Genomic DNA, 10,195 nt, shown 5'->3' on the forward strand with positions numbered 1-10,195 from the left:
CATTCTGATGACCTCATTTTAACTTGACAGCTTTATTTACAAATAAGGTGTCTGGAGGTTCTTGAGATTCGGATTTGAAGATGAGTTTGGAGGAGACAAAATTCAAACCATAGCAGTTGTCAGGTCCATGAACTCATCTTTAGGATCTCTAGAATTGTCCGTTCTCGCTCCCTTTCTTGTGGGTTATATTTCAGTCAGAAGTAGTTCATGCTCTTCCTGGGCCCTAACCCACCATTCTGCAGAAACCTGAGACTCACTTTCCTACAACTTTCACTGCCCTGCCCTCTTTCAGAAACCTGCAGTGATTCCTGTCTGTCAGGTGTGATCCAAGCTGTGTTCTGATCCTCTGCAACAGAAATCGGGCCTACCACCCTTGAAAAGCTTCTATCTGAGCTGGACATGGTGGCGCACGCCTTTAATCCCACCACTTGGGAGGCAGAGGCAGGAGGATCTCTGTGAGTTGAAGGTCAGCCTGGTCTACAAGGCAGTTCCAGGACAGCCAGGGCTACACAGAGAAACCTTGTCTCAGTCAAAACAAGCAAACAAAAGAAAAGAAAGTTTCTTTGTGGGGCTGAAGAGATGGCAAAGAGCTGGGATTTGGTTCCTAGCTCCCACAGTGGTTTACACCTATCTGTAATTTCAGTTCCAGGAGACCCAACACCCTTTCCTGGTTTCCAAAGGCACCAGGCATGCATGTGGTGCATATACATACATACAGGCAAACACTCATATACATAAAATAAAAATATATAAATCTTGAAAAGTTCCCACCTTTCCCACATATTTCTGTCTCATAGTTACCAGATGTTCAAACTTCCACTGCTGTTTTTTTTTTTCTAACCTCTGCCACTTTTTCCTGGGAGTGGAACTATTAGAAGGGACAGGGAATGGACCACAGAAGGCAACTTTGGTTTTTAGGACATGATGGAGAAGGTGTGTTGAGAGTGAGGCTCCTATATGTAAAAATAATGGCACATACAAGGATCTGGAAGCATGGGTCCTGGGCACGTTTTGCTCATCACAATTAGGGCCAAGTTGCTAGAGCACATAGGATGGTACATCTAAGGAAAGAGGAGCTGGCCTTAGGGATTGGCAAGACTCTAACTACGCCGTGGGCCAGATAAATGGCTTAGATTTTCCCTAGACAATTATTTATAACCAAACTCTCCAATAGTGAATACTTCGTTTCATTCACAACTGGCCCATCAAGGCCTGGAGGAATGTGTAGCACACAGTAGACTTGGTAGGAGCTGACTCAAAAGAGACAAGAAGTTGGGTGCATAGTTTGTGTATAAGATAATCCTGAGGGGTTGGGGATTTATCTCAGTGGTAAAGCACTTGCCTAGTAAGCACAAGGCCCCAAGTTCGATCCTCAGCTAAAATAATAATAATAATAATAATAATAATAATAATAATAATAATCCTGGAAATCACAAATTAGAACTGGAAAACTCAATCATATTAAAGAAGTCTAATCTGGGCAGTAGTGGCACATGCCTTTAATTCCAGCACTCAGGAGGCAGAGGCAGGCAGATCTCTTGAGTTCAAGGCCAGCCTGGTTTTACAGATCAAGTTCTAGGTCAGCCAGGGCTACACAGAGAAACCCTGTCACAAAAAGAAAAGAAAAGAAAAGGTCTATGGTATGAAGCATGGTGTTGAACAGTTTACCACTGGGGGCTGGTGGCCACTGGGTTGACAGTCACTGGGCATCCTCTGAGGAATATTGAATATTCTTTAGAACTGTCCATAAGGATGGAAGAATCAGATATGTTTGTACTAAACTAATAAAATCCTTCTCTCCTTGGGGGTTGCCTCAGGAACGTTAAATCCCAGGTCCTTCAGGACAATCTAAAGCACTAGAAGGCACATTCTATGCATTTCCAGATGAGAAGCAGAAAACTCCAGGGCTTGGGATGGGAAGATGTTAGCAGAGACGGGAACTATCCACTCACAGTGGCTGGGTGAAGATGTGGTCCAGGAGCTGAGGGATGGGATGCCCACCGTGCTTGCTTCCTTCAGACATTTGAATGAATCTGTCCTTTCCCTGACTACTTTTCGGGGTTTCTGAGATTATAAAATATATTCACAGAGAACCAACTACCTACAGTCACAGGAGCTTGGTACAATGGTTCTCAGGGTTAAACATGAAGAAAGGTATAGGAAGGGTTGGAAGAACAGCAAGGGTTAATTGGTTTGATGAATGCCAGGGACAAATGAAAGAGGAGACTGGAGGCAAATATGGATTCTGTTTCCTCATAACATGAAAGACTGGGTAACCAGATCATACAACATGGCTGGGGGGGGGCATGGAAAAGGCTACCATGGCAGCTGTGGTCACCCCCCACACTCTCTACTTCAGAAAGGAAGGAACACAAGACAGAAACCAACCTCCGACCAAGTCTTCAGAGTCCCGTGTCCCCCCCTGCCCCCCGCCCCCCCCGCCACTCTCTCCCCTGCAAACTTCTGGTCGATTCATGTCCCATGGGCCCTGCCTCAAGACAGGCTCACAGAATGTGTTTGCATAAAAGTCAACTTTAATTATCCATATTTGGGTCATCCAAGAATTGCCCCTTTGAGGGCAGTGAGGAGGGTCCTGGGGAAAGGGACCTGCTACAATGAGATCTCAGTCAGCAACAAGGTTGAGGCCCACAGTGGGGAATGGCCCAAAGAAGCCCTAAAAGAGAAGAAACAGGGAATTGAAGTCAGGCTGGAAAGACAACGGTGCCTCTGTGCCTGCCCTCCTTCCTCAAATATGTAATAACTGCTCGGTTTGACTAAGCTTTCCTCATGGTGACTCAGCCCAAGAGCTGATAGGCTAAGTAAGCCCCTGGCCCCCACATACAGCTCCTCCCCCCACCACTGTGATTTTCCCCTTTTAGTTGGGGGGGGGTGCTGGAGAAGAATGACAAAGCTTTGTTCGTGTTCCTGGAAACACCACAGCAACCAGTTCCACACAGGTGGGTCTCTGTCATTTAGCTCATATTATGTTACCCCAGCAACTAACCCGGGTTTAGAAACCCTGGCCGCCATGCTGCAGGCATGGGAGCCTGTTTTCCTGGAAAGCATGGGGGGGGGGGCTGGGGACCCACTTCTCACAGGCTGTCTCTCAATGGAGATGGAGGGTGTGTATAGGGGAAAGCAGGAGGGGACAATCGTCAACTCCATCGCTACTACCCAAATCCAAGCCCTTCCCACCTCCCTGGACCACAGTGGTCCCTTTCTCACGCCTCCATTTTCGTTCTTGCTCCTTACTGTCCCATGACCCAACATCACTGTAGCAGGTATACTGTTGTTTCTAATGAGGGGCAGGGTTTTGCTCTGTAGCCTTGAACTTATAGTCTTGCCACCTCAGCCTCCATGCCTCACAGCTCTGGTGGCCTTTTCAAACCTCAATGTTCCTGTTTTAGACTCAAACCTGATGCACGATCTTTCAGCTTTTGTCCTCTTTAGGAGCTCCCAGAAGCTGTGTGGTGCCCCACCCCTCCTCTCTCATCTGAACAACTAGAGAGTAGTCTATAAGCAAGCAGGACTAACCTTTGGGTGCAAGAGTTTGTTTCATCCCTCTTTTATACCTGCCCACCCCCCATTTAAACACGTCCTTGATGTTTCTAGTGTCCTTAGGAGAACTGAGCCCCTCACCTTGGTGGGGTGGGTTGCTTCTTGTTTGGGGGCCTTTGGAACTACTTTGGTGGCCAAGCATCGGTCCCTGCTCACCTTGACTGCTGGAGTCTAATGGGAGAGAGAAGGGAGGAGTCAGGAAGGAGGCAGGAAGGATGAGATGATCTGAGTGGGAAAGCCAGAGGAATCCAAAGCCAGGGCTTCACAGTTTGAGGGAAGATAAATGGTCTCACCTTGGGGTATAAGAGTCCAAGTTTCTCCGCTTGCTTATCCCTAGAAGGCAAAGGGATGCCAGGTAGAACCTAGGCTTGCCAATATCTCCCCCTCCATTTTTCAAGTACAATTATTATCCTCACTGATCCTAGAGACGAGTGCTAGAGCACAGTACTTCTGGAAGCTTCTATGCACGGTTCTAGTACCCTAAATAGCAGGGGCTGACCATAGGTTTCCATACCTCACCCCAGTGGTTGCGGTGGAGAAAACTGCCTTCCCTTCCTTCCGGCATGGGTTTTGGAGGTGGAGTCTGTTGAGGTGCTCCACCTTTCTGTTCAGTACTTCTTGGGCTAAGTCATCTGTCCAGAACAGGCCTGTAGGGTGAAAGGACGAAGTGAATTGACACCGGAGACTAGAGGGGACTCTCCCTCAAGTATGTGTAAGACCATATTGAATGGGGAAAGTTAAGTGAGGTGGTGTAGAGAGGCTGCTGAGCACAGCCCTGGCACGTGATGTCTAATGAAGCTACTGATTCACTTGTTGATACAGTAGGATACAGCGAAGCCAACACCTAAAACAAACCAAACCAAACAACAACCAAAAACCCTCCAATGCAGTCATGCAAACTTTGGTGTGCATCAGAGTATCTTGCTAGGCTCATTAGTACCAGATTGCTGTTTTCCACATCCACATCCAGCAGGCATGTGTACACCAGAGTATCTTCCTCAGCCACTTCCCACATATTTTTTTTTTGAGACTGTGATTTTTTTCTTGACTTTTCATCTCATTCCATTCATCATTATCAACATCACCATCATCATCATCATTGTGAGTGAGTGAGTGTGTGTCCAAACGAGTGTGTGCATGTATGCATATGGTTGTTGGTAGTCAGAGTAAAATTTATGGAGTTGGTTTTCTCCTTTTACCTTTACATGGGTTCTGAAACTTGAATTCAGTTCATCCAGGTTAGTGGCAAGTGCCTTTACCCACTAGCTATCCCATTGGTTCCCCACCTTATTTTTGAGATAGTCTTTTATTGAATTTCTTAGGCTAGCTCCCTGTCTCTATGTCCCCACCTCTCTATGTAAAAGCACAGGTTTACATGCTCCTGGCTTCTATGTGGATGATGGGGATACATCCTCATAATTGGATGGCAGACATTTTCCAACTGAGCCACCTCCCCAGACCTAAGATTTAATATTTCTGACAGATTCCCTGATGATGATACATGTGTTGCTGGTCTAGGAACTTTTTAGAGAATTGGTTATAGTAATGTGGACTCAAGGCAGATTTTCTAGCCCACCTACACTCATGTGAAACTCTACAGAAGGGTCAGCCATCCCTCTCTAGTGGGCTGCATATCTGTCTCCTCTATTACATAGTTTCCCTGCTTCCTACTCAGAGACTGAGGTGTGCTGCTGGTCTCTTGGCTGAGCACTTAAGGAATCCTGCCTCTAGAAAAATCCAGGTAGTGCTGGAGGTTGGGACTAGTCCTAAGGACTTGTATGCTGTCCTCTTTCAGGGTGTTCAAGTGCTCACAGCCTCTCCATCTAGAGTCTACCTCACTCTTTTCTTGTTCCCTTCCCCGCTAAGGTGATAAGAAAGTAGAATCATACAAGCAAGAGAAGCCTTACCTTCCGGTCAATAGTCCCTCACTGCTCTCCCCCATATCTGACTGGGCCCCCGCCTCTGTTCTCTGACTTTTACTTACCTTGGGGTACAATCTGGTGAAGTATAACTTGTAAGTACTGGAAGACTGTACCAATAAATCCTTGGAATGACCAGGATTGCCCCGATGCTGCTTGGGCCTGACCATCTAAAGGCAAAATAGTGCTGTCAGCAAATACCTTGGTCTGCATCACTCCAGATCCCAGCTGAAGAGAAGCCACTACCTTTCCCCATTGTGAACACAAAGCCAGGTCCTTTCCCCATCAGAGTCCCCTTTGTCATTTTCTCCTTCATTATCACCAGCCCCTGAACTCCGTTCACTTTTTCTATTATTGTTTCAAATAGGGCCTTATTAAATAGCCCTAGATGTCTTGGAACTCACTCTGTAGACCAGGCTGGCCTGAAACTCAGAGATCCACCTGCCTCTGCCTCCAGAGCTCTAGAATTAAAGGTGTGTGCCACCACACCTGGCTTCCTTTCACTCTTGGCATCAATATTTAGGCAAGAACCAAGAACACAGGCAAAAAAAAAAATCCTGTGAAGGTGCAAGTGCAAAGAATCTTGAAGTGCTACCCACATGTGGTGGGCCATCAGATGGACAGGTGGAGTCTGAAGAAGCTGAGAAGCTGCACCTTAAGGAAAATTCTGAAGGCAGGAGGGATTAGGGAAAAGAACTGCAATCCATAGAAAGAGAAAATACCATCTCCCTTAGTGTCTTCAGAGGGTTGGGTCTCAGACTACCCTCCATACCAAAATCTGTAGATCTTCAAGACCCTAATGGTTTGTAATTTGTATGTTGCTTACAACTATCCTCCCACACACTTTATTTTCAATTGCACTTTGTGTGTGTATGTGTGTGTGTGCATTCACACACATGCACATGTGCACATAAAAGTATGTGCCACAGCATGAGTTTGGAGATCTGAGGACAACTTCCAAAGTCAATTATCTCCTTCTACTGTGTGGGCCCTAAGGAGTCAACTCAGGTTGTCAGACTTGGTGGCAAATGTCTTCACCTGCTGCATCCTCCATCCAGTCTAAATAATCTCCCAGTTATTTATAATAGTTCCTATATAATGCAAAGAGTTGTTTTATGCATTGTTCGGAGAATAATGACAGGGGAAACTCTGCATTCAGTCCACAGTTGGTAGAATCGAGGGCGCAGAATTCCATGATGAGGAATGTGTGGGCAGGGAGGGCTGACTGTGTTCTTGTCTGTAAGGTCTGAAGGTTGGGATCTTTTCCTAAAACCCCGTTTGTCCAACTGTGAGTAAGAGAAGGGCAGGGGTGAAGAAACTCCTGGTCCTGTTCCAGATAAATGAGTAGAGCTAAAGAAAAATCTCCCTACCCCACTTGAGCCAATTAAAAAGAATAAGAAGGAAAATAAAAGAAAGACAGAGTTTTGCTATGCTTCTCAGGCTGGCCTGGAAGTCTCAATCCTGATTCAGCCTCTTCACTAGAATCATAGGTCTTCCAAGAAAGAGCAATTCCCCCCTCACTCCATTCAGATAGATGCCCAATACAATTTCTCGACCCCAGAAAGAAGTGGAACTTTCTAGTGCCCTGGTGAAAAAGAGAACTTCCAGGGGAGAGGCGGTGTTGTCTGAGACAGCCTCCCCAGGGCGGTAATGGGGTGTGGAGGCGTGAAGCTACACCAGAATCCAGAGAATGGATGGAGCTATCCATGGTGCTGAGGGCCAGGAGCAGTCACAGTGGGCGGTAATGAGAGACACCTCAGTTTCTGCATTTCACACCCCACCTCCATTTACCCCATCCCCCACGCCGCCTCAGTCTTCCCCCACCCCACCTCTCTGACACCAGGCCTCCTCCCACAGTGCTTTGCGAATGCCTTGCATTGGCTTCCAAACCCAAGAATCCCTCCGGGAGACTGGACATCAGCCTAGGACTGTATGCAGGGTGTTCTGAGACTGCGCAGTCTGTCCCCGACTGTTGCGAAGTGAGTGCGCGTCAGGTCCATCCAGGATGGTGCAGAACGGAGCCGGAGGAAGGAGAATGGTCTTCTTCCCCTTCCAACCTAGCTACCCCCACCCCTACCCCGGTCCTGAAACCGGATGCCAGCCCCTAGGCTCTGCGGACTTACGACTGAGCCTTGATTTCTCTCAACCCCACCCACCTTGATCCCGGACTAGATACCCAAATACAAGTACTCCTGTTCCTATACCGAGCCCTGTTCATCTCTTTCCTGGCCCTTCAGGAGCGTCTGGCGAGTACCGCAGCCACCCTTGGCTCATCTGTCTTCCCCCACTCTTTCTGAAGCCCCAACCTTTCCCTGCGTCCGCTCCTTCTATGTCTAGAGACCTGTCTTTGAGACTCTCTGCATCTCTCTCCTCTCTCATCCCAAACGGTTTTCCTCCTGAGTTTCAGCCTTGAAGGCCAGAGCCTCTGCTCTCAGAATTGCTCTGTGGCCCTGCTCGCACCCCCCGGGTTTCCTCCTGACCGTGGGCACGTATGCCGCTGCAGCTGCCTGGACGACTGTAAAGGAGAAGGAAGCAGACCAGGAGCTGAAGACCCCCGGAGCTCGCGAGCCTGAACAAGCTCTGCATCTTCCCTGGATCCGAGCGCTCGCTTCCCCCCGGGCACGGTCGCTGTGGAAGTAGCAACAACAGCCAGGGGGCTGGGCCAGGATGTCACTTTCCACCCGCTAGCGACCTGACTAGGGATCTGCAGAGCCCTCCTCTGCTACTCGGCCAATCGCAAGCGGGCTCTGCCCCTGCAGCCGCCTACTCAAGTGCGCCGTCCCCTTAAGGGCTCTCTCCGTTTGACCTTTTGGAGTTTTTGCTCTCACCCTCTACACACCCGCCCTCAGTCCCCAGGGAGGGAGAAACTGATTGCTTATAAGATGGGGGTGGGAACGGAACCAACTTCATGGGTTTGCTTGTGATGTTTAAATACTTTCTGCGAGGGAAGAGTGAGCACTCAGCGTGATGAATGTTTATTGCCTTTGACACTCGCTTTATCCCCGTCCTTTTAAAATCTTTTAGCAACCATATGGGTTCAACCCGCAAAATATTGCACGCCCATCCTCATTTTCCCACAGCCACTGCGGTTGCCCTAATCCAAACCACGGTACTCTTCAAAATAGATCGTTTCAATAACTAACCACCTGATCCACTGCTTCTTGTAATCGGACAGTGTGGCACGTTTCTAAGCTGCGGTATGAGTGTTGTTGTAAACTGGATGTTTTGGGTTGGTGCCCTGTGGATTCTCTGGATTACATTATCTTTCTTTAGTAATTACTGCTGAGGTTCTTTGGGGATTTCAGTGGAGGTAGGCCCTCTAGTTTTGTGGGTTCTAAACTCCAGGCTTTGCCTCCCTAGAACCGTGGCAGTGGCCGAAATCCTTGTTCAGATATTTGCCTAACCCTTTAGGCTCTTTGAGACCTTACCCTGTGCATGTGCCGTTTAGAAGTTAGCTAAGAATTTGAGCAGATTGTATTTAGATTTTAGGTTCCCTCTCGGTAGACCACCCATTCCCCAGATTTCTCCTTCAATTTCTGGCTGTCTTGCCATCCCGGATCGCACAGTTTACATTAGTGATACCATCACTTCCCGTCCAAGCCTACTTTCCCTCTGTGCTGCAGGAAATGGTGAAGTGACTTGGAAAACGCCAGTTGAATGTGGAACTCACCTGGCCCGGCTTTTATTCTTCAAGGATGACGATCCCACTCATTTTTCTTCCTTTTGCTTGGACTCCACATTTCTTTGTAATGTATAGTCAGTGATAACAGGATGGTCTGGCACAAGTTGTTTTTTGTTTTTTTGGTTTTTTTTTGTTGTTGTTGTTGTTTTTTTACCATACCAGGACCTGAAAGTTTATCTTGTTATCTGTGATTATGTGCTGGACATTTTATTCTCAAAAGATTTATAGAAGCAATTGGAGGGATGTCATCAAACAGTGAATTGCTATATTCCATCCTGGAGAGAACCTTATGAGACTCAGGAAATAGTAAAAGGAAGCTTGTTAAGATTCAGAGAGCTCGATTGTTGGTTTCTATTTTGTTTTGTTTTTTAAATTTTTTGAGACAGAGTTTTGTAGGACAGCCCTTGGCTGTCCTGAAACTCATTATGTAGACTGGGCTAGCCTTGACCTCAGAAATCTGCCTGCCTCTGCCCCATGAGTGCTGGGATTAAAGGCGTGCACCATCAATCACATTCACAAGACTCAGAGAGTTAGGGCTTTTTAAGACTCAGGGAATAAACAACTTAAAAACTCCAGGAAGTCCCTGAAAATGACCAAATGCACAAGGCCCCTCCTTCTCTGAGGTTAAATAATCAATAGAGACAACTGAGGAGCTGCTCATACCCACGTGGCAGAAGGGGGAAATTGCCTCTGGCAAATTGTCCTCTGACCCACATTCATCTATGTGTGCACACATACCAAACAAATGTAATTAAAAATAAAACAGCTTTAGGCATAGGACCACATGAATGTGAGCCTGTTTTGAGAGGTATAACACACAGGAAAAAGGGTACCTGTTAGTCTGAGCACTAGTGGGTGTGTTCTTCTCCCTTTGAAGATTCCCGTCTCCCTGGGACTTGCTATAAAAATGACATGTGTGGTGGCACATGCCTTTTATCACAGAACTTGGGAGGAGAAGTAGGTGACCTCTGTGAGTTTGAGACAAACCTAGTTGACATAGCAAGTTCTAGGCCCACCAGGGCAATATAGTGAAGCT

The 10,195-nt window shown here is 47.2% G+C and overlaps 1 protein-coding gene across 1 annotated transcript; it reads right to left on the reverse strand.

Annotated features, from left to right (window-relative positions):
• Window positions 1-2,512: 2,512 nt before the first annotated feature.
• Resp18 (regulated endocrine specific protein 18) lies at window positions 2,513-8,191 on the reverse strand. The gene is made up of 6 exons (XM_036173693.1): window positions 7,958-8,191; window positions 5,543-5,647; window positions 4,073-4,205; window positions 3,852-3,891; window positions 3,640-3,729; window positions 2,513-2,674 (listed from the first exon to the last, which is right to left on the reverse strand). Exons 1-6 carry the CDS (start codon window positions 8,061-8,063, stop codon window positions 2,624-2,626), a joined length of 525 nt encoding a protein of 174 aa, XP_036029586.1. The 5' UTR covers window positions 8,064-8,191; the 3' UTR covers window positions 2,513-2,623.
• Window positions 8,192-10,195: the final 2,004 nt, after the last annotated feature.

The sequence above is a fragment of the Onychomys torridus genome, chromosome 23 (genome assembly GCF_903995425.1).
Source record: "Onychomys torridus chromosome 23, mOncTor1.1, whole genome shotgun sequence".
In the NCBI taxonomy this organism is placed as follows: Eukaryota; Metazoa; Chordata; class Mammalia; order Rodentia; family Cricetidae; genus Onychomys; species Onychomys torridus.

Bases quoted from the DNA above. Each gene is read 5' to 3' on its own strand.
- Resp18 (XM_036173693.1), bottom strand. From the start codon at position 8,063: ATGCAGAGCTTGTTCAGGCTCGCGAGCTCCGGGGGTCTTCAGCTCCTG. The intron at 3,892-4,072 runs GTATGGAAACCT...TTTGCCTTCTAG, and splicing joins ACCGCAACCACTGGGGTGAG to GGATAAGCAAGCGGAGAAAC. The intron at 2,675-3,639 runs GTGAGGGGCTCA...CTTCTCTTTTAG, and splicing joins AAGCAACCCACCCCACCAAG to GGCTTCTTTGGGCCATTCCC.